The 24,562-nt window shown below is 44.1% G+C and overlaps 1 protein-coding gene across 9 annotated transcripts in view; it reads left to right on the plus strand.

The window, feature by feature from the left end:
• Nucleotides 1-24,562, plus strand: part of CARD11 (caspase recruitment domain family member 11) — a 66,673-nt gene that overhangs the window by 38,063 nt on the left and 4,048 nt on the right. For 6 of the 9 annotated variants that reach the window (XM_063344944.1, XM_063344945.1, XM_063344950.1 and 3 more), the window contains 9 exons: nucleotides 853-979; nucleotides 2,091-2,331; nucleotides 2,745-2,841; nucleotides 3,943-4,038; nucleotides 4,962-5,094; nucleotides 5,648-5,827; nucleotides 6,975-7,099; nucleotides 7,932-8,047; nucleotides 8,597-12,577. In XM_063344944.1, the coding sequence (XP_063201014.1) occupies nucleotides 853-979; nucleotides 2,091-2,331; nucleotides 2,745-2,841; nucleotides 3,943-4,038; nucleotides 4,962-5,094; nucleotides 5,648-5,827; nucleotides 6,975-7,099; nucleotides 7,932-8,047; nucleotides 8,597-8,801 (1,320 nt within the window). In that variant the 3' untranslated portion in view covers nucleotides 8,802-12,577. Of the gene's footprint in view, nucleotides 1-852; nucleotides 980-2,090; nucleotides 2,332-2,744; nucleotides 2,842-3,942; nucleotides 4,039-4,961; nucleotides 5,095-5,647; nucleotides 5,828-6,974; nucleotides 7,100-7,931; nucleotides 8,048-8,596; nucleotides 12,927-21,811; nucleotides 22,018-24,562 lie in introns of those variants that run through there. The other 3 variants (XR_010072350.1, XR_010072349.1, XM_063344947.1) reach the window with 3 other exon arrangements.

A 24,562-nucleotide genomic window follows, 5' to 3' on the forward strand; every position in this document is an offset into this window, starting at 1 on the left:
GTGAGCATAAAATGATCCACAAACAGCACGGGGTGTCTGTCCACCTACGTGCGTGCACGCTCACCATACTTCAGTTTGTTTCTGCTTTCATCTTGTATTAATGACAAAAGCATACAACTCATGGGGGAGAAAATGTGCTATTGACTATTCAAATAGCGTTTACGGTCATCCAAAACACAAACACGGTTTTGCACTTTAGGGTAGCTCTGTATGGAAGAGATCAGAGCTGCTGACGCTTTCTTGGTTGCTGTATGGTGTAGCACAGCCCCTTGGAATGGACCAGAATGGCATTTGCTCTCAACTTCCCACTCCTTCCCTGCCTGAAAGGGTGGATGCTCATGCTACTTAGCTTACCGTGATGACTCCTAAACTATTCCTTAGAGTGGCCTGTCCTGGGAGCAGGCGTGTTGTGAACAGAAACAGGTACAGCTGCAGCACGAATGGGAAGAAGGGCCGCACACCTGCATAGCCCTCCCGACCATCACATAAGCAGGAGTTCAACAGCGCTTCTCCAAAGTGTCTCTTTGCTTAGTTTTCCCTCCGTTGTCAATGTTCCCAAATGATTTTTCTACTAAAATGTCTCCAAAGGGGGAAAAAAACCCACAGCCACAACTGATATTTCTGCAGTATTTATTACTGGGAAGTCTGGGATTGTCAAAGAGCTGCAGTGCTGTTGACTGCTAGCATTCCCCTAATTTGAGAGAAAAGAAATTAAATCATTAGAACGTAATCCTGACAGCGAAGTATCTGCATTGTTTAATCGGAAAAAGATTATGCCGCTAAAAAAAAAAATGGTATAATTGACTGAGAGATTGAGCCCGCACTGGAGAGTAATATTTCTTTCATATCTAGTTGGAGGCCTGCATCAAAGAGGAAAATCAGAGTGTTCCCTTGGATACTTGCACAAAGGAAGAAGTTCACTGGACAATTCAGAGGTGCAGTGGTCCAGTAACACTCCAGTATAAATCAAATCACGAAGGTAAGAGCAAAAGTATTTCTCATCTCACATAGTCCCAGGTCTATTATACTAACTGGCGTGGATGAGAATGACGGAACCAGAACGTCCTTTGTATTGGTATCAATCTGAAGCGTGTCCACTGGTGTTAATTACAGGTACTCTGTGTGACTGCTCCAGCTTTTAGCTTTGTGGCTGAGGACAAAAAACCGTCCATATGCTTGTCACTGCAGGACTCTGAGGAATTTACATGGTGGGCCAATAATGACATGGCTCACAAAACACATTGAGCTTATTTTTACGTAGTTTTCGGTAATACAATGTGGCGAGCTGAATCATCTTTATCCAGCTGAAGTCGATTTAGCATTTACCTGACGGAGTTGCCCTGTTTATTACCTTTGTGGCTTTATCTTATCTTTAACAGCTGGAGTTCATGTGTGGTGAACAGAATTGGATTTTAGTGTTCATGGCCTGAAATGATAATTCCAGGTTATGGATCAAAAATTACACTCCAGAATCAATTTTTTACTGGTGTGTATAAATTTGTGGGCTTCTTTTTTTTTTTTTTTAATGCTGGCTATAGAATCTCAGCTGCATAGATCACACAGGAAGTGATGTCTTTGATTTTCTTTGTTTTCAGAGGTAGGAAAGGCTATCGCAATTTTTTTTGAGCACCACTTAACTGCAGGTAAAGCATGTTATAGATTGTGGGAGTGCCAATTAAAGCTAATAATAAAGGGAATAGCTTGCCATGAGAACTGGTGGCAGAACTCAAGCTGTACTTACAGGATAGAGCTATAGCTGTGTCTGCATCTTTGCTGAGAAGTTTCACAGGTCGTGTGTGGCGTACTGAAAATGGAGTTACCTGAAAGCATCATGGTAATGAGAATATTCTCGCAGATTCTGATACCAGCACCACAAACTGTTTCCGAATCAATGCCCCGTTAGTGTCTTTAAGGTTGAGGCCCGTGACCGTGTTGTAATTAGTGTAACTGGCACTCTAGAAGTATAAACCCTCTCTCGGAGGAGCGTCGGAACTCTGTGCTGTGCTCCTCCCAGAGGATGCCCAGGAATGCAGCAATCCTGAGGTTTGAGCAGCAGCGATCGTGCTTCACCCCTTCCTTGGCTGCCGCAGGTTACCGGAGGCTGCTGGCGGAACTGGAAGAAGGGCTGATCACATCGGGGGACTCATTTTATATCCGCTTCAATCTGAACATCTCCAGCCAGCTGGACGGCTGTACCCTGTCAGTGAAATGTGACGAGATTGTCCATATTCTTGACACCATGTACCAGGGGATGTGCGAGTGGCTGTGTGCCAGGGTCGACCCTTTCACAAACAAGGACCTGGAAACGGGGACCATTCCCAGCTACAGCAGGTGAGCGTGATGCTGAGGGACCACGACCGAGCGCGGTGGTTCTGTAAACAGGGAAAGCAATAACTGCTGTAAGGAAAGAGGTATATGCCTTAATTTTTGAGATAAGGCCAGGCGATGTTAAACTGCAATATGAGATATAAAGCTTTAGAAAGGAGGCTGCAGATGTTACCTGAAAGAATAATGTGGGTTTCTCAAAAAGTATCATAGGAAAATATGCCATGGAGATGCTTTAATCCTTAACTGCACTGCAGTCCTGCTCGTTATTTTGTTCCTGCGTTTACTGTGCCGTTCAGTCAGTCCTTACTGCTATTTCTATTTAATCTTTTCTGTGGGCACAGAACTATTGCAGTCCAGCCTTCTTCTGAGTGGTTTCAAAGGTATCTCGATCTATGTGATTCCATCCTTTCTTCCAGAGCCCAGCAACTTCTCCTGGTGAAGCTGCAGCGGCTGATGCAGAGAGGCAGCAGAGATGAGTCAGAAAGCTCATATAACACCCTTCGGGGACTCCGGGTCAGTATCTGCAAACAAGGTCTTTTTAACACTTGCTACTCCACTGATACTTGTTGTTCATTATGTTAATTTTCCAGAAAGTCTGCTTTACAGGCTGTGTAGGTTTTGATTGTCCCAGACAATGGGCATCTTTTACTTTAAATAAATGGGCATCTTACTTTAAAGTTTGCTTTAAATAATATTGTCTCTGGCAATGGACCTAGCTCCAGCACACTATTAACCCTTCCAGCTATGAGACACTTTAATATCTGTTCTGTGTCTTAGTCCTTTTCATTCTTTTCTGCCTGTAAGCCCCTATCGCATCTTCATATCCACATGAGGACAAGAAGCTGTGTCCTTGGAGTTAGTAATCAGCATTATTTCTCTTCTACTGTGAACAAGCATCTAATCCACAGAGCTGTCATGGTCCCATGTTAGAAAGACCTGTCTCTTCCAACCTACATGCTGTGGAGAGAAGTGGGATTATCAGGTCTCCGCACACAACAGCCCTGCCAATTTCTCCTTTCCCCTCAGTGACAGTAATTTGATTTGTCTTTCTTTAGACCCAAGAATTCCATCTTTACATAATTAAAACTAACTTCCTGGTGTATTAGTTACCAAAAGTTATTTTTAGAGCTCGGGAGACGTACATGCTTCCAGCATTTGCAGCGACGCTGTAGCCAGTGCTTGCATTTGGTTTCAGCCAAGGTTAAGTGTCACACGTTCCTTCTGTACCCCAGTCCCCGCTGATCAAAGGGACAGAGGTCACTGACAGCCATGCCAGAGAAAGCAAAAGCTTTGCATGCTATTTCTTGGTGCAGAAATTACCTCTTTCATAAGCTGTGGCGAGCAGTCTCCTGTGAGGAAAGGAGTGTGGAAGAGCAGTAACAGAAGCGGGGTTTCTCAGCGTAGGCCGGGCTGCGGCTACAGTTTCCTTAGAACTTTGCATTTGGGATAGATATGAATCAAGCGTTATCCCTTCTATTGGAAATATAAAATATCTGCTTTTGCTTGTTCTGTTTCTTGAATGCTGTGATTAAAAAAAAAAAAACCAAACCAAAACAACAAACTGAAAAAAAAAAAAGGGAGGGAAAGAAAATTTCCTGTGTTGTTTTTCACTAGAACACATTGCAGCCAGAGGAGCACGCCCCACAGAATGACCCGAAAACCAGCCCTCGCCTATCCAGAGCAAGCTTTCTCTTGGGCCAAATATTACAGGTAATAAAGTTCAAATCCTCGATGCAACATCTGCAATAGTGGATCCGCACAGCAGATATTCTCAGGCTCTCCTAATTTCCCCGGCAACCCCACCTCAGGTGTAGAGGTTGTATTGGGATTTCTTCCTATCAAAAAGAGATTTAATATATGCAAAAGACGAATGGGTTGTGTTTTCTAACCGCTCTTGTGATGCGGGGTGTGTATTTTTAAGTGCCTGCCTTCCGTCACTAATGTATCTTGATGGGTCAACCATGTCTGCCTGAATGTGTTTTGCTTAAGGACAAATCCATTGGGCTCGTCCCAATCCCCAAATCTCTGTTGGGTGAGGTCCCATCGGAAAATGGCCCTTTAATTGTGGGCCAGTGACTCTGAGCCTGAGAGAGACTCTGTGGGTGAAAGGTAAAAACATCTGGTGGAGGACGATGGTTGTGGAGGTTAGCAAACGTACAGGAGGAGGAATGGATAGAGGAATAGCTGGGTGGATGGGGAATGAAAGCATGAAGCCTATTTCTCAATGTAAAAATGTGCCATTTGGGAGGTTTTAAGTCTCTCCGGTACAGCAAAGAAGAGGCGGAGTTTTGGGTATAACCTGTAATACATTTGTGCAAACAGTCAGGGTGTTACTCTGCTGTGGACACATCGGTGCTTGCACTGGTGATAGCAGGGAGCTCTGCGAAGAGAAAGAACATGCCGCTTAAGAGCAGAGAACAAAATAAGAAATCCCAAAGGGGATTAACAAAGGCTCTGAATCAGATCTATGATATTTAAAGAGCCTTAGAATTCAGTCAACGGATCCATGGAGCCTTGTCTTTGACAGACATAGGTAATTCAGATCTCAGAGATAACAAGTGTGGGCTGATGAATACATGGGAGCATAAAGAATGTAAGAAATGAGGGCCAAATCTCTCTGTTCACCTTTTCAGTTTGTCAGTAGGTCTGAAAACAAATATAAGCGTATGAATAGCAATGAGCGCGTCCGTATCGTCACTGGTTGGCCCTCTGGTCTGGCACGGACCTCATCTGAAGCAAAGAAGCTGTCGCCTGATAAACTGGAAGGTATGGTTATAAAATAGTAATAGCTTTTACACACGCGGCACTGATACAAAGGCCACCTACATAACAGCATGGCCGTGAAAAAATGTCACCGGTCTTTCCTATTACTAGCTTCTGGGGCCCACTCTGTGCAAAAATTCAACAACGTTTGTAACCAAACACTGATTTTGCTAAAAGCGCTTGGAGCATTAAGCCTTCATGAGCAAGTTTAGGACACTGAAACTTCCTGTTCGCTTGGCAGCTCTTCCTAAGAGCTTTCTTGCTCTTTGTCCAAAAAACATTTAACTCAAAGTAAGTCAAGTTAATAAGCAGAAAGATTCTCCACGCAAGTGCCCTCTTAAAGTATGAAATAACGTCTTGAAAGCAAAAGGCACTTGAATTATTTATTGTTAGGTTGGACATCATACTACTAGATATATTGTAAAGACAACACTGGCAAAAGAGAAAGAAGGACCGGCATGACTAACCACGTCATTTCTGGTTCGTGTGTTTCTCCTTTTTCTCCAAATACTGGTGGAGAGGAAACCAGAAGATAAACGTCTTGTTCTTTACTCAGATTTGGATTCCGAAAATGAAATCAATAAGAGGTTCAGTCTGATCCCGTATAGCTTGGTGAGACCGATCCACTGCGAGCGCAGGCGCCCCGTGCTTTTCACTCCCACCATGCTTGCCAAGGCCTTGGTACAGAAGCTTCTCAACTCTGGAGGTGCCCTGGAATTCAACATATGCAAGCCAGGTAACGAGATAAACGAGGACCATGGCTTTAAACCCTCGGTGTTGGAAATATGAACGTATATATGCACGCACACGCAGGGGCGTGCACATGCGATAGTTGCTTGAGGTACTTCGAGTCACATCAGTGTGATGAGTCGCTATAAATCCTGCTTTTTGAGAATATCTGAGATATTTGAATGTTTTTGAGACAGCCAGTGCACATGGTTATGAGATTCTGTGTCTATGAATATTATCCATGCGTGGTTGCTAGGATGCCCCTCAGAGACTGAAATGCTGCGAGTGCTCTTTCTGTTTGCATACTGTTTGCATACTGCATATCTAGGCAATGTGAAATTTTGATTAATTTGTTTCTAGTATTTGCTATTATGAGGAATATCTTCCCTAGAGCGACTTTAGGTTTCTATCTCGTCCAAGGCTGTGAAGATTGTGCATTTGATCTACTCGAAAGACTGATTTTCTTCCATGCTAAGTATTTACTATTAAAGCAATATGCAGTGCTGTGACTGCTGTAGGGCAGGATTGTATACAACACAGCATTAAACACAGCTGACGTTTCATTTTTACACTAATATTGAATACCCACCGCATAGTACGCAGTCTTACAGTTACCCAGACAGAGAAACTGAAAAGTTAAGTATTATAATAAATATCCCCTGTCTTGCAACATAAAACAAAAGCTTTGATGTAGAGCTGCAATTCACAAGGGGGCCAGTATCACACATTGCAACCTAAGCCAAATTTTTTGAAACTTTAAACACAAATGTTGGAACACTAAATCCTTCTTTTTAGGAGCCTGTGCTGAAGAGACCTTCTTTTTTTTTTTTTTTTTTTTTTTTTAGCGCTTCTCAGCATCATCCACCACATTAGGTGCTGGAATTGTATTTACTGTTTTAATTTAATGTCTTCATAGTGTTGTAGTAATTGCCCAAGGACTCATTGGTGCGGGATATAGCTGAGATGCTCAGCTGTGATCAGATTAGGCTTTAATTGAATTCAACGGAAGAAATGAGGCAGCTGTTAAGACAATTCATTGCTCGTCTTCTTTCCCTGAGCCATCCGTACACCCTATGTGAAATACTGTTGGGGAGTTTTCTAGGGGTTATGTTGCTGTAATCTTGATTTTTGTCCTCATCCACACCTCCTTCCAGATATTGTAACAAAGGAAGAGTTCTTAAGGAAGCAGAGAACGGAGACAATCATCTTCAGCAGAGAAAAGAATCCGAACACGTATGAATGCATTGTACCTGCCAATATTGAGGCCGTCACTGCCAAGGTGCTTAGAGTGCTTGGTATCCCCTCGATAGGCTGCTCTCAGTCTGTCTGCGATGTATCTTTCTTCTTGAATAAGAGACCGACCAAGTTACAATTGCACGTTCTCTCTCTTGCCCACCTTCAGTCTCAGATTTATATGTATTCTCCCAAATGGCTTTTATTTATGCTCTTGCTTTTCCTTTTCTTTTTCATCCTCAGCCATATCCTTTTATATTCTCACTCATTCCCTGTGATGACCCGCACTGATGCGGGAAAATATCCTTTCATTTTCTATACTCCATCCCCTATTCAGTTCCTTTTTATATCATAAGTATATATGAATGTGCGAGAGAGTCGGAGATACAAGGACCTAGACAAAAGAAAGGGTAGCCTGGAACAGAGACACAGGGGTGTACAGTACAAAGATAACAGCGTCAAAGACAGAGATTTTATATCAAGTAGAGCAGATTTGATGCACAGCAGGGAAAAAAAGAGAATTAAAGTGATGGTTTTTTCTCTCACAAGTAGTCGCGGTACTACTGAAAGAGCAAGTACGTGTGTTTGTGTATGTATGTAAACCTGGTATTTTATCATACTCTTCATCTTTAGATCAATCCATTTCTGTCTTAAACCTTTTCAGAAAGCTATTAAGCTCAGCTGTTATTTCACTGACTAGTTGTAAACCAGGAGGAGGAGTTTGGACTTCAAATGTATATTTGATTAAAAGGTTTTAAATTGGTAAAAATGGTAAATATAGAGCTTTTCAGCTGACCTCATAAGGTATGGATACCTTTGTCTCCAGATTGCACATCAGTGAATGTTCCTTTGTGACACTCTCATGACTTTGTTTTTAGAACAAGCATTGTCTCCTGGAAGCTGGAATAAGCTGCACAAAGGATTTAATCAAAGCCAAGATATATCCTATTGTTCTCTTTATCAGAGTCTCGGAGAAAAACATCAAGAGGTTCAGGTAACATATCAAACCTTTTGCATATTTGATATTCCATCCTATTCAGTGGATCATTCTCAAGTCCAATAACGTTCTCAGTGAAAGAAATAAAGAACCTCTTCTCTCTTCATCTGGTGCCTCTATGTGCACTGTTTCCTCCATGACTCCTCCCTGAAATCTTACAACTGGAGAAAGCAGGAATTCCCCAAATCTGGCACTCTTTCACTGTCACTGATAGCAGTGAGCATTGTGGGAAGACGGGACTGAAGAGTATGTGGTTTTCTCCATGCTCAGCACTCCCGCAGCGTTTTTAAGGTAATTCTAACTGGAAGAGGAAAGGCTGCGAACACTTGCGCTCTCCCTGCATTCAGTCCTCTTAAATTGTTTCCCCATAGCAAATATGGGGGCAGCATGGAGGGAAGGGGAGGATAGACCTGGAGTAGCTGTATCTCCACTGCTTTTGTTGCTTGGATATAGTCAGTAGAAAATAAATTCTTGATGGGACAGCTGGGACTACAGGATTAACTTAAAATGTAAGACATTTAGTTTTGGTCTGCTCATTTGATACAGGAAACTATTGCCAAAGCCGGAGACTGAAGATGAGTTTTTACGTATGTGCCGTCTGAAGCAGAAAGAACTGGAAGCACTGCCATGTCTTTATGCCTCAGTGGAGGCAGACGCATGGAGCAGTATCGAAGATCTTATTCGAACAATAAAAGACCGGATCGGAGAAGAGCAGCGTAAAACCATCTGGATAGATGAAGATCAGCTATAAAAAAGAATAAGTAAAATGGAGCTCTTTGGTGACAAAAGGACATACCCAGGTGGAGCAGGGGCTCGCAGAATTCTCTGACTAGGTGCCCGGTGCTCACCCCTGTTTCACCCTGGCTGGCTGGGGACTTCCTGCTGGCAAAATGCATATATGGAATGGAACCGGAGCCGTGTTGAACGGCCAATGTCTTGGATGCTGGGGATCGAGGATGTGGGTCAGACCTCAGCCACCACCGCAACTTCTGACCCACCGGCATCTCTGAAGGGACAGCAGCTGTTCAACATGTGAGAAGGACAAAGATCTTGAGAGGGAGCTCGGGGTAATTTATTATGTTGAAAATATGGATCTCATTTGGTTCATTGAAAACTTCTCCTGAGACCAGATAAGTGGAATCTAAGAGAAATAAAGCATGGGGATTGGGCTAAAGGATATGGAATTGAGATGTGCCCCCCCTACACCCTGAGGTGGCATTCTGAACACACCCAGTTGAGGAAGCTGAAGGCTGGTTGATAGCAACAGCAACACTACTGGTGATGGCCGTAGCAGCTCTCTAACCCTGTTTTTCCATAACCATTTTAATCAGAAGAGAAGAAAATAGCTTTTATTCCTGGCATTAATTAAAATGACTCTTTTCCCTTCTTTTTTAAACCTCAGTTTTATTTAACAGTTTTGCAGGTTTCCTTTGTAGTCCTGGTACTCACGGCAAAATAGACTCCACTGTCCCAGTGGCACATCAGATCTTTCCCGATCTGCCAGTGTTTCATTTAATTTATCCCTGCCTCTGCATTGTATTCATTTGTACATCTCTCAATTTTTAACATTTTTTACTCCTGGAAATTATCATGGTGCCTTTTCCAGACAACAGATTTCTGTTTCTCTGCTGAAATCTGTATTTCTCTACAACATCATCGCCTGCCAACATGCCTGCTCTCAACAGGAGGGACTGTTCTGAGAAGAAGAAAAGAAGAATTTCATAAGCCAGTAATCGCTGCAAGCCACTCAGTCCTTGACCTCTCTGCCATGATTGGCAGCAAGGAGACCAGCAGGCATCACGCTGTGCTGTGGCCAAGTAGGGTAATATTTTCACAAGTGTGTACAAGACTTAGAAGACCACATCCCGTTTTCAAAAGCACTTAACTCCTCGGAGAGTTTAAGTTCCACTGGTAATGAGCGCGACTTAGACTCCTAAATCTCTTCAGCCTTTTGAATTTTTTCCACTATACGTTGGACACGGTATTGAGACTGCCAAATGGATTCAATAAAATGACCAGACAATTATGACTTGCACAACTGCTGATCTGAAATGCAATAAAAATTGACCTACAGATGACGAGTTGTACATCTCATTATCCTTAGATCCTTCATTCCTCGCCATATCCCTGCCTTTTAAGATGCATTTAATAACAAATTTACCTTTGCTTCTGTGTTCATCCCATCTTGGTGCAGCAGCTGGCAATAAAAAGACAACCAGAGTCCAAGCAAAACATCTGGCCTGGTTGCCCTCCCTGGATTAAATGCTAGGTTGTCTTTGCAACGAGCTGCTGACGCTGTGGGTATCTCTCAAGTAGGTTGGGTCACTTCATGTTGGCTTGTGTGATTGTGCTTTTCTGCTCTTCTCTTTTATGCACATCATTTTTTAACTAATTGTATCTTCTAGAAGTCATTTATGTCACTTGCCATCTAACTTTCTGCTGCTGTGTTTCTCAAATTATTAATGTTTGAAAGACTGTTCATAGCCAGCGTTTCTCAGAGAATAGCTCCTTACCTGCCCAATGCCATCTGTTTGGACTCTGCAAGCAGGGGGATGCTACTATTTTGCCGTCTCTTTATGAAGTACAGGCTGCATACACAATCCACAACTCCCTCCAGGGCAAAGAATAACAACCAACTGGAGTATATATAGAACAAATTGGATGATTCTTCAGAGACCCTCTGTAGCTCAACCAGAAATAAGAAAGTATCAGTTGGAAAAGCTGAGCCTTTCAGGAGCATTTTGCATTCATTCCTAATGTCCCGATAATGCAGCCTTGTGTGACAGCTGCCTGCGGTTCGTTACTGCCCCTCTTGTGGTGGCTTTGAGTCCTCAGCTGAGCAATGGGAGGGACCGTAAGAACATTTCTCAGCTGCTTCAGCAAAAAGTTCAGCCAGTCGGACCCCTTCAGGAGCAACCAGCTGGCTGCTGCACAGAACCCACGGGATGTCCACGTCCCACTGGCTGTGCCGCGGGGACCGGTAACAGCTGGTGGAATGGCTAGAACAGACGGCTGGTGGGGCAGAGGGGGTGAAGTACCTCAAACTGTCATGGTTGTTTCTGCAGTGATCTTCTCTCACCACAGCTTTATTTCTGAGCCCTCTGTACAGAGACAACAGTTGTGGATGTGATTTATCTCACTTAACTTCAGACATAGGAAAGGTATATGCCAAAGTCTAAAGGAGGTTCCTTTTACAATGGATGGAGATACACCTCCACAGAGCTATTTGTCTAACTTACTGTAGATGGCTATCTAAGGATGAGATTAATTGCCCTCCAAACTGTCTGGGGTTTTTTTCATGGACTATAGAAAGAAACTAGAGAATTAGCCTGGCCTCTAGCATTTAGCCTTTTGCTCTGTAATTTAGGACAGCCAAACCACCTTATGGGAAAAGTGGAACAAGGGATTGAGGCAGAGAACAAGCAGAGATCTAATTATTTCTGTGAAACGAGAGAGGAGTGAATGTATGGAGCAGACTTTTCTTCTTGGTATCCGAGTGCATCTCCTGTGAATTCCCAGCTGTGCCGACAGTAGAAGGCATCGTGGTTGTCTGCTCACGTGATGCAAAGCAACCAGACTCTGCCCAGCGAAGTTCCCTGGCCGAGCTGCGTGCTGCAGCCTGCAGAACCCTCACCTCTGCGACTCGGTGGAGAAGGACTGAGAACCATATGCCCCCGTGACTTCTGGATGTGAACTCAAAGAGCGAATCTATAGCTGGAGCACGTTCCCAGAACTGCAACAGAGCAAAAGGCGCCGCTATCACTTACCCTGGCTGAGAAGGGGCTTCTGATCTAGACCCAAATGCTGTCCATCTAAACTGGAAGAAAATAACCTCTGCATCTTTTCAAAGACGTTCAAATCTACAGGCTTGAAAAGAGGCCACGAATTTCCCTAAATGTCAGAGTGTTGGAATCAGTGTGGGTTCCAAGTCCTGAACTGGCAGATTTGAAGCGCAGCCTTGGAACTTGGGCTGTAGATTGTGGCAGTGTTTGCCATTCTGCTGAGTCTCCCTTGCTTTATTGCTTTGAGTGACCGGCCGCCTCCCTCCTCACACACGCGCGTCACGTGTACCAGCCTGGGCTCCTCGTCACGTATACAAATGCCCACCTAGGCACAGCTCCAGGAGTCAGGGCGCGGGTGAGAAACTGGAAGCAATGATTTAGAAAACAAAATGGAAATTGGAAATGTTGTAAACGCTTGTTGCAAACAGTCTCACAACTGAATCCGAAGCAGGCCCTCAGCTCGATCTCATCAAAGGTAGAGATGGGAGTTTCATGGTGGAATATTCTTTGGGTGGGTTTGTGTTGTTAGGCAGCACTTGGTGTAAGATTAGTGATTAATAACTGGACTCGCAGGTACCACTGAAATTCAGATAAGTTCTCTAACTCATGGTCCCCAAAGCAGGACACTAACTCTAGTCTATAAAGATGACAAACTCAAGCTGGAGACCCGAGTTTGAACTGGCTGCCGCGCTTGGACGCCAGAGGTCTGACCAAGCTGCGTGGCAGAGACGTGTCTGGATCTACGGTAAGCAACATTTACATCAGTCCATTTAAAATCAAATCACTCAAGGGTTTTAACTGAAGTCTGGGAACATTTCTCAGCAATTTGTATTTTAAGTTAAAAAAGGAGTTAATAGGAAGTCCAGGCCATTGCCCTATATTTGGTATGCTACCTTTTTTGTAAAAAGGTGTAAAGCATAGAATAATAACCGCCTTTCAAAATCTATTATTGGAAAACTACTTCTTCTTTCCTTTAAGAGCTCACAAGAGCTTGTTGAAAAGTTTTCAGATGTAGATTGTTCTTTGGGAAATGTCATTGAGAAATTGGCCACTAGAAAATGCAGTTGGAAAATTTGTCAATGGAATATTGTCCTGTTAGAAAATGTGTTTTCATCCAAATCAATTGGCTATGGAAATGTTTCCATTCTAACATTTCATTTTTTAAAAGTTTGAAGTATTTCAACAGTACTGAAGCAGTCCTTTTCAATATTTCATGTACTTTCAGTCTTTTACCTAAAAACATTTTCTGTTTTTAATTTTTTTATTTTTATAGTCGAAATATTTTTGAAAGTCTGCATTTAAACATTTGATTTGATTGAAGCGCTTGTAGAAAACTTTGCATTTGATGTTTATAGACTGCAAAAACCATGGAAGTAACGGCTTATAGCCATCAGATGTGGTATAACGTCTCTGATCACAAAAAAAAAATGAAACTGAATCTGGCTTTGCATTTTGTTTAACTCTGCTGCTAAAATGATGTACTATATAAGTCAGTATCATGCAGTTCAGCACGTTGGGGAATTGTTGCAGGTAAAAATTTCATGCAAACTTTATTACAGAGAATTTGATATTCCTTTGAATGAGGATTCTGGCTGGAGGCAAAGCTGTCAATCGGTCTGTCTGCAGCACAGACAGCTCTGCCAGCGCAATTTGCCAGGGAGTAGGAACACACACAAAGCAGACTTTTGCCGATGAACTTTAAGTGGAGATAGTTGCCAAAGCTGGAAAAGTGCCTGTAAACCTGTTAGAGGTTTCTGTATTCTTTTATGCCAAGCTATTTTCATGGTCTAGGGTTCCAAAGCTCCGCAGGGAGGATGAAGTCAGGGAGACACCATTGCGGCGGAGCCGCTGCGGCGCTGGGGGGTTCGGGCCGTGGGAGCCCCGGAGCTGCCGCGGGGTCACAGCACCGCACAGGGCTGAGGTGCTCCAGCAGCAGGGATCATGCCGTTCCCTGGAGACTGGAACAGCACGGCACAGTCAGGGGTTTGGGACTTCTGGGAGAGCAACGTTCTAGGATTTGCAATTATTTGAATTGAGTATGAGGAGTCACTCAGCATTAATCAGCTTATACTGTGAAGCCGATCAAATGGGTTCCCCTTTGGTGCAGTTACTGCCTCCCCTGCTCTCATCCAGTTCTGAAAAATCACGTAGCATAGCACTATTTTGTGCTATATACCTTTAGAAGGTACACAAGGATTCAATGAAGAGATTGTGATTCCTCTCTTATAAGTTACTTCGTTTTCCCCATTTCTCCTGCTTGCCCAGTTTCCAGAGTTCTTGTTTGCTCTCCACTCCATGTGCTCCGGGGTTGGTATCCCTGAGATCCTTTGTCAGAGCGCTGCTCTGTGCGGTGGTCTAATGCACCAAAAGATCGAGGGAAGCGTGTAAATTGAAACTGTAACTCCAGAAGAACCTTGTGCTTTACCAGACCTGTCCGTAGAAAAAGGAGGCTCTCCCATGGATCAACACAATGTGCCTTTTGACTTTGGAGCCCAAATCCCAGTGTGATTTTTGGTTCAAGCACAGTGAATATGGTTCTTTCGCTCTGGCAGCTTGGATGGCAGTAGCGCCATTGCCCGGGACACCCCTCCTGGCACAGCGGGAGTTACACTGGCACCGCCGTGTGGGAGTCCTGGAGGAGCTGGGGTAACCCTTCTGTCTGACACCTGCCTGAACAGAAAACCTAATTCAGCCAACGCAGTGCTGAAAGGCCCTGACAGGAAATTTCCTCCCGTGTCTTTCACGTACTGCAGAATCCTGCCACGCTCCCAGAAATCACACCTGGTATTTCTGCAAAACTGTCTCTAGCCCTCAGGGATCAGCCTGGACCCAAAGACTGAAGAATCTGTGCCGTTCTCACGGACTTTCCCCCGACCCTTTCTAGTGGGAATCTTGATCTCTGAGCCTGCAAAAGCAAACAGAAGGCCTCCCATCCCTGTGGTCCTCATCTGTGGAACTAATGCTTTTTATCAAGCCGGCGCTGTGAACACCTTTGTGCAGGCAGAGCTGGTGGACAGAGAGCTGCCGCGGCTCGTCCGGGCGGGTGGAGGAGATGCTCTGGCTGCCCTCGGTCTGCGCCGCTCCAGTCTCAAGGCCCTGAACCTGAGCGTAACGCAAGTCTGGCGGCTGCATCAAGGGTTTGAGTGGTGGCTGCCTTAAGCAGTGAGATTTCTAGTTAGATTTGAGAACCCTACCCGTCAGCCAAGTTAGAACAACAGGAAGCTCATCCACCCTCCCTCCCCCGCCTCCTTTTTTCTGTTCCTCTGCTGCAGAAACTTTCTGATGTTCAGATCAGAGGCTCTCTGGGGTTAAATGCACCATTAGTCACTGGAAAAAAAAGGGGGAAAAAAGACCCTTTAAAAGCAGATGGTGGATGATAGAGAACCTGTTTGAGAGTAAATATCTACAACAGCATGTTTGCTTCATCAGATATTAGCATCAAAAGCTGTCTGACAATTTAGCAACAAACAGCAATATTGATTTTCTTCCAAACTGCAGATGCAGAAAGACAAAGATGGAGAGATGGCTCTTTCATAGGATCCTATTCATGCCTGGGCAAATAAAAGACAGGGCCGCCAGACAGTAACGTACCTGCAACCCCCAGCCCCGTCATCGTGGTGAGAGCAGGGTGGAGAGTTCAGCTCCAGCCTCCCCAGGAGTGTTACCACCCCAGGGACGAGAACTGGGACTGGGGCCAGGACCAGGCTGTTCCCACCAGGGAGAATGGGAGGCAGTGTAAAGTGATGGAGCTGGGATGGAGCGTGGAAGAGCCCTGGAAGCCCAGCTTGCTTCCCGTGCTGTTTTCAGAGGCGGTGTGAACGAATTGCTGCAAAGCGGTCTGAACACTAATAGCTACCACTCCACCTGTCCCTCCCTCAGATACAGCAGCCATCCTGACTTTCCAGGGCACTGGCAAAATGCCCATTTTGCCACCTTGGCAATCTGGAAAAATTCTGCCTGAGAACTAAGATGCGACTGTTTCCTCCTTTATTCTCTGTCCCATCAGCTTCTTTTTCACAAGTTGGTAGAAAAGCCTTCTTGTGGTCAGCAGTCAGATCTCAGAACCATTTCTTGATGACAAGTGTTGGGTATAGCCAGTCCTTTGGAGAACATTTTTCTTTTTCTGATTTAAATTCACTGCAACGAGTGGTCTCACATCAATTATGTACACTTCTCCTTGTCTCTCTGTCTGAAATGTCAGTGAATCTGATAATTTTTGCTCACAGAAGTATTGGGGAACTAGCAAGGATCTCTGGCACAGCCTGCAGTGATTGCATCTACCAAGGCATTAGCGAAACAGCAAGGAAAGAGAAACAGGCACTGAAACTTGCTGAAGCTTAATCCCCTGCTCAAAAACTACTATTCAGAGAGTAACTCCTAACGTAGTGCTTAAGAAGGCACCAGGACACACCAGGACAGTGCTCAGGAAGGGCTACACAAGGCAACCTCTAGCCATGGTCATGGGGACATCCGGAACGTTCAGGAAAAAAACAAATGTGATAAGAAATAAAGGATAACTCATAATTAAGCTGATTTATTCCTGGCATAAATGGACACAGTTCCATTACCTTTCAGTTCTGGCTAAATATGCACCAGAAGGAGCGAAGCTGGATATCGACTCTGACCTAGTCGGATTTCTTTATAGTAACATTACCGTATTGTTAAAATCCTGTTTTAAGAGACAATTTTTGGTTGTTGCCTTCATTTTTGCGTCCCAGAGAAAGCCAGTGGGGTAAACTTCTTTTAAATGAATGTGAAAAATTGATGCTCGGTTCTAAGTGCGTGTTTATGAATATAACATCAAATCCAGTAGCTTACGACAGCTCCTCTCCCACTCCGCTCTGCCCTCCGAGCGCTGCCTGCCCTGTGGATGTAGTAGTGGTCTTTCTCCGACCAGCCTCCTGGAACAGCCACGCAGTCGTCCAAAGACAACCTTTGTCAACGCTGGCCAGATTTAGCTTTGTCATTGTAGCACATCTGCAGCATTTACTTCACCATATCCTGGTGCCGAGCTGATTTGCTCATTATCAGATTGCTGTTTATTAATCAAAGCGGTAACAATGGGACGGAGAAGCTGGGATACAGCACAGACAGTGCTTCATTTGTTCCAATTGATTTTCCTATCACATTTTATTACTACTATTTACTTTGTATGCCTCGGGAAGATTGAACTGCACTGTGCAGTAGGGGTACCTATTTGAATTTCTCTTCTTTGTAGCTCTTGCTACTTCTATTATGATAGTCAGAACAGTACCTTCTTCCAGCAACTAAGCCATGACCTTCTCCGCTATAAAACAGCGTATGGAGATTTTGTGATAATTAGACTCCACCAGTGTGTGAAGTCCTGGAGGTGGAGTCCTAGGGAAACCCACGAGAATCATAGATACTGAGCACATCTGAAAATAACATCTCCAGGAAGACATCTTACAAATTCTCAGCGCTGCCCAGAACCATTGCTGTAGCTAAAGCAGGCAGAAGGTGCAGGGAAAGGGCATCCAGGACAGGCACATGCATGTGCTTAGGCTCGGACCATCGGGTGGCTCCAGGATGAGGTTTTGTTTTGCACTAAATGATGTTTTTTCCTGCTTCTTCCTAGCTCGTTTCTAATGTCTTAGGTCACTGTTCACAAGCCGGATCTTGCAAACTTCAGTCAGCACATCTAAAACATGGGGGGAGACCAGATGATTACTGTCAGGAGGTACGTGGTGGTTTATGGAAGTTGACGCATGGGTCAACAAAAAGACAAAGGACGGCACGTGCTGTAAGATTGCATTAATTGTCTCCTTCCCATAAACAAGGCTCACTGAGAACCAAAAAAAACTGCCTGAAAAGACTCAAAATATGTGGTGAAGGTCCTATTTTCAGCACAGCGAGGATTTCACTCTAGAGATTTAGAAGTGTTTGAACTATATTTATTCTGAAATTGCCCCATTCAATGAGTACAACAGGAAACCCATGGTTTGGCTGCAACCGTAGGTGTGAGATGCAGTTGCGTGGGGAGGTGCTGAGAATATATTTTTTTTAAAAAGCTTTGTTTTCCACATTAATTTCATAATTAGCCTAATTCAGGAGTGAGGAGGCAGCTAGCAGGTGGTAGCGTGTGTCATTAATAAAGTTCAAAACAGAAACCACAACAGTCAGCTGAGCCGAAAGTTTCCATGGGCTCTTCACTGTTACTGGAAATGTGGGAGTCCCTCAGGCAGGAATTTCTTTCTTATCACGTGTTTTATCTTGCTGAGATGCTGTTTTGTAATTTAAGCAGAAAGTGTGAATGTGTGTGCGTGTCCGAACACGCATCACGCATCTGTGAGCACACGTGCACCGCGCAACAGAATGAGTCTATAGAGACATGTGCAACGCTGTCCTCTTTGGGAACAAGCCACACGACAACAGGTAGAATTACTCCTTTTATTATTTTTTTTTTACTAGCAGAACTGCTTTTTTTGTTCTACTAGCAGAAGCTTTTGGTTTTTAGAGCCGAGTTGTGGTGCCCTGGCCCCTCTCTGAAGTACATCCGTACACTTGTCAGTTGTCCGACGGTGGCTGAGTGGTATGACTTGGAGCTTGTCTGATGGTTCCCCATCCTCCTCCAGCTGATGCCCTTGAGCTGCACCAAATAATTATTTTCTCGCTGGGTTTTTTCAGCAGCAGTAGGGGTAATTGAATGATTGTAAAATAGGCCACTAGGCCACTGAGGGTTAAGTGAAAACTAAAATAATGCCATCTACAGGAACATTTTTTGGTCACACTTAAGGTCACCATCAGATAAAGGGTTAGGAAATATCTGCCTGAGACTTTAACATCACAAATGGGTTTCTGCGAGCACAGCTTGCGAGTGATGGGAGCGGGGAGGAAGAAGGGAGGAGAATATACAGGTGCTGGTGGTGGCTTTAGCCTGGACTAAGTTCAGACGCCTGGATAGGATTCTCTTGAGCGGTATTGATCCGAGGGGAAGCATTAAGTATCTTTGTTAATCTGGCACTGTTTCGTTCATGCTCTATTGTTATTGTTATTAGAACCTGTGATTTACTGTGTCCAGCCTGGATCAAATTCAGCAGTTGTATTTCTTAAGGTTATTTTTTTCACCCCATCTTACTGAAGTGCATTTATGGCAGCAGCAGTTTTACAGCTTTTTAACAGAATGATGTCTCCCTCCAGTGGTGACGTGACACAGCTTGGCTTCCCAAAATCAATTAGGCCATGGGAGTGTGAGTAAATGAGTGTGCATGACAATACACTTTTATGTGAAAGAATTTTGTGACAGACAGGAGAATAACCCTTCAGTATTAGCCACGTAGTTTGTAATGTTTCTCCCAGTAGAACTACCCCGTCTCTTTGAAAATCCTCTCTTGAATAGCAAATCTCATTTTAATACTATTCGTTTTAACAAAATAGTTTAATATATGCAAATAGCACTGAATTCCCACTCAATTTGCATGTTTTACTATTCGAGTAGTAATACTTTCTAGCTGCCGGTTCCCGAGGTGTACAATAAAATGCTGGGGTGGGTCCCATCCCCCTGTGGCATGAGGTAATACAGCGCTTTAGACATTTTGTAGAAAAAAGATCTCTGTGGATTAAGCTGTTTTCAGTTCAGAAGAGACATGTTCAAGCCCTGGTCACCTTGTAACAGAAAGCCATATGATACGAGTGCACTGGGGTGAAGAGATATTGATTTACCTTCTGTAAAATAAATGTAAAGTCAAAAGCCTGAGCGTTTTTCAGCACCTCTCCAGTACTCGCCCGATTCGTGTGACCCTTCCTGCACGCCCCGAGTCTCAGACCTTCCACCACACGTCCCATGCCTCTCTGATCACCCCTGAATTGCAGATTCATGGTATGAGTTGCCAAACTTGTGTGGCCTGTGTTGTGAGCTGCAGGTGCTCCTTTATTCATCCATTTGGAGTTCCTTACTCAAGTTCTCTATTTTTCCCATCTCTCTTCTCACATTTCCGTCTCTGAGATGAACTTCATAAACCACTTCTCTTAGCCTCCCTATGCCTCGCTGCAGTCCCAGTAGACACAGTGCAATATTAAAAAGCATATTAAAATAGCAGAGTGATACCTCAACATGGGAAACAGCAAGGAACGTGATTTTATTTGAAACAGTATTTAGTGTTAATTATGCTTTTCCTTCCGATAGTGAATAACCACGCAGCGCTGAAATTGGAAGACTTGCTCAGAAAGGGTTCCATGTGATGATTTGGCTATAATGCCAGTGGTGCCTGGAGTAACCATCCTGCTGATTTCAGGCCATAACAACGGGCTGTGACGGTTTGAAAATCAGCTAAAGAGTTCCCCTTCTTCTGAGTATCTTAAATGGATTGGAGAAAATATATTTGAGCATTTTCTTTCTGAGCTCTTTCATCATCAGAACCGTGATATAGAGTAGCTTTCTTCAGCGCTCACTGTATCACAACCGCTTGCTAAAATAAGAATTTATTTTTGAAGATAAAATGTTATCTTGTCTCTTCCAGGAGGATGCATTCTCCTTCCGTTTATTTTGGGTTTCTGGTTGTACTTTTGCCCTGTCACGCACAAATATTCATTGTGTGTTTCTTCCTCCTTCTCTTCTAGCCGAGGTTATAAATTAAAATTCAATTTCATTAAAATTGTAAGTAATCATTCTCTGGCTCTCATTAGTAATGATTCGGTGCAGGGGGATCCCGGCTGCTCCCACAACTGTAATTCAATTGGGCTCACCAGCTCTTGTTCACAAATCGCTTGAGCTGCACTTTCTTCACAAATTTATGGCATCAGCAGCGTCCAGAGGTTGAATTACAGCTGCAGGTTTGATCAGGGACTGCATTATTCTGCATCTAATCCCTGCGTTCTGACAGCAGCGGGGGGGGAGCACTGTTGTTTTACAGGAACTGTGCATTGTTCTTCTGCTTTATGTCAGGGGCTGAATTGCCTTTGGAGTCAGGGAACTGTCAGCCCAAAGCTACAAGCAAAGAACAAGCTCAGAATGACATGGTGTATAAATAACAAACATGGAGACAGTCAAAACAGCACTCCTTCTCCTGCACTCTCCTAAATTACTGCAATGGTGATTGACCACAGCCTGTGCTCTTGCATCATCGGATGCTCTCTGAATATATTGAAGCTCTCTGAATATATTGTTGAAATGTGACTCCCAGCTTTTACCCAAAATGAGGAATGTTGATATTCACCGGTGGCAGAAAGTCACTTAAACATTGATTAACTATTTCAGCCAGAAGCCAGAGTCATGCATTCATTCACACACAAGCCTTTCCACTCGAGCAGTGATCTGCAACCTATGGCATTCTTGGCAAAAAGGGGACGTCAGCAGATCTGGAATGGCACGCAGCCGGACTTGAGCCATTTTCCACAGAGGGAACATGTCACCCATCAGCCGGCAGCCGGGACTTTGCCTCCTGCAAGGCAAGATGACCCCAAACCCACTGGTACCCAGGGTTTAAACCAGTGCAAAGCAGAAGCCTTCGCCCCTCCTAGAAACACGTGCTGACACCCAGCTGACTGAAGCAGGGACTCGGCTCTTAGTTTGGAATTGATCTTCATTAGGATGAGAGACGTTCACGCCCCAGACACATTTAACCTCCGCTTGGAACAGGGGGCAAAAAAAAATGCTGCATTGCCTCTGAAAGTTTCTCCCGCTTTAATGTGTCCGTGTGCACGTGCTCCAGCAACACAGCGCAGATCCCGTATCGCTGTCTGCTGCTCACTTCATTGAGCTTTACTGGTAGATCATTAATGGAAATCACAGAATATGGGGCAACAAGGTGGCTTCACCACCATTCCGCTTCTTGTGGCTTCTGCTAATTTTCTTGTGTAGTTTTGCTTGTTTTAATAGCAAAATCTGTCATATCCTAGTTTAGCACAAATCCAGGGAGGCAAATTACAAGAGACGCGGAGCAATTCCTGTTGACTTTAATGAGGGTTGTGCTTTTTAACTACGTTGAGAGGAAACCTAAGATCCTTTTATTTCTTTACGCAGCCTTGCCTTTTTTATACGCGTTGTTGTTGGAGAGACTCTGACAGGAGACGGGGCACGGGAAACGTCTGCTTTCATATGACAACTCGGAGCAACAGCATTTGGCTCCTGGATCGCAGCTTTTGGCGGAGCTGTCGAGTCACCCGTTGTGTGCAGTCCCTTGTGGCTGCCGGCTCCCCCGCGCAGCATCCTCCGTCACTGTTTCCCAGGTGTGTTCCAACATGTTTTTCAGTCTATTTTACCTCCTTCATTTGCTCATTTTTTATTCCTTTGCAAACTGAATTATATTTTTTTTCCATTCCTAATTAACTCCCTGCCACCCCGCTTGTGGTAAAACCTGATTTATTTCTCCTTCTCTGCACTGAGAGGACAGGATACTTAATCTCCTCTGGGTGGACGCTGAAACGCCGTCTGAATAAAATGCTGATCACTCATCTGGTTAGTTCCTGCCAGCTCTTCTCTGCATTCCTCCGCCTGGGTTTTGCTTCATTTGCTATCGTTTCTTTGAATGACAGAGTCCCTTCCGTCTCCGTTTTTGGAGACTAATAATCCCTAAATCAGCTACTCGTCACATTTAGGTGTGCACGTGAGTGTTTATCCTTTCATGTTATCTGTAAGACCATGAATATTCACAGGTTAAAAAGGATTGCTTGGAAAAATACTTTGAAAGGTTATTAAGCCAATGGCTACGATTTATTGCGCTTGCTGTTCTTTTGGGGCAATTTTTTTGTTGACAAGGACCCACTTTTTGTATTAATGTTTAGAGGAATAAAGAAGACTTGGGATCCTCCCCACTCGGGGAGCAATGAATAATCATGTTGTAGAAACAAGCAAACAGAGCAGCCCAATGAATTTGCATTTTGAAAGCCTCTGTGTTTGATACCCATCTGCAAAGCAAAGAATGAATATCAGATGTATGTGGATGCATGCAGACGTGTTTGCAGTGGCAAGCTCTCTCAGATGGCAAACACTCACTCTAAGTGCCAGTGTTTTTGCACATCTTGAGAAATATTTGTGTAAGAATGGAAAGAGGAAAGATCGCCCATCTGCAATGTGTAGTGGAAAACGACGCGGGCAGAATGCACAACACGTGCTAAGTGAAGGGAGCCAGGTGAAGGAGGTGAGGAATCAGGATTTTTCTTCTTCATGCCGAAGCCTTGAGAGACCCATTTAGTGCCATCTCTAATAGCGGGCTTTTCAGAGGCGCATCCATTCTGCCTCTCCTTTGAAACTAACCTGGGCCCAGAAGAAACTTCACGATGAATTCAGCCAGAGGGCTGGGAAGCCTGGCCTGCCAGCCCCCTAATGGGCTCAGGCAAATGCTGCGGACTCTCTGCCGTGTATTCATCCCAAAGTGTAGGTGTTAAGAAATATGAGGCTGGTAAGTGGGTGACAGGCATCTGCGAGCGTCACCTCAGCAATTCAGGTTAGCAGAGAGCCTTGGAGTAGGATTGTAAAAATTGCATCATTTGTAACCTTTTCAGCACCAGACTTTTTAAAAAAAAAAGCCTGTAACCAACAGCTTTCCTTTGGACATGAAGAGAATAACTAAACAGAACATCTGTTTTCCCTTTAGATGCGGAACTGCAATAGCAAGCCATGCATAAATTTTATTAAGGCTTGCTAATTTCCTACCAGTTTGGGGAGCTACATGTTACCCGTGGAGATATTTGGCTCTGCATCACCAGATGAAAAGTCATTTTAAAAACAATGCAGAAAAAATGGACATAGCTTGACAGCAAATACGCTAGGTCTCAGGGACCTCCATTTTCTTTGGCTTTGTTTTTGCACTTTATAGATTTGTGCCCTTTTTTCCCCCCCTCTTAATGTCACTCATCTTGTTTTCTGCTGACTCTTTACGACATAGATGACTAAAGGAAATACACGCCTGAATTGGCAAAACTACTTATTACTGAGTCTTTTGTACTCCAAATCAGAGTCAAACACTTTCAGGACTTATGTCTGCTTTTAAGTTGTTTCTGAGATGCCAGAGTACTTGTATAAGCCAAGGAGACATGCTGGAGCCAGCACGTGCCTGTTCTGTCCCTTTCTGCTCTAGGAATGCATCTCCAGATTGAGACGTATTCTATTTTGGACAGACGTATTCTTGTCCAAAAGCAAGGGCTGTTGGACATCGCCCCGCTCAGATCCCACGGGCCCGGTTTCTGTGTCCTCTGAGGAAAGCCCTTTGAGCAGAACCCCACTTTCTGATCTCTCCGCACCCTCAGACCAAGGTGCATCCTCCCTGCGTGCAGTCACGGGAACTTCACGCTAAGAACTCAGAGCCTGCGGGACACGTGGCAGGACGTGCCTGGCATTACACAGATCATGCCTTATTGGATGAAATAAGTAGAAAAGTCACAGGCTGGGTTAAAAAATACGCTTGTCTTCTCTCAATAATTAATTGTTTAGGGATTAATATGAGGGTTTGTGTTTTGAAAGTAAACTAATCCACTTGTTGGCTGGTGTGTAATGAAGGAGAACAGGCTACTGTCAAGCAGCCTGAAAATAGTGAAAATTAACTACGTGAAGTGTCACGACTCACATATTTTATGTATATGAGTAATGTATCCTCTGTGGGACAGAAGATGAAAATATCACATGGAAAAGAAAAAAGGGTGTCTACAAATTTAATAAAAGAAGCTGGCATGTTTTGCTTTGGCATAATTTGGCATTTTTACTGCTTAGTGGCAGCTGGGCTGGGTCACTGCAAAAAAATCCACGTTTGTGAATTCACGAACAGTATGAACCAAA

This window comes from Chroicocephalus ridibundus, chromosome 8 (assembly GCF_963924245.1).
Source record: "Chroicocephalus ridibundus chromosome 8, bChrRid1.1, whole genome shotgun sequence".
Classification (NCBI taxonomy): Eukaryota; Metazoa; Chordata; class Aves; order Charadriiformes; family Laridae; genus Chroicocephalus; species Chroicocephalus ridibundus.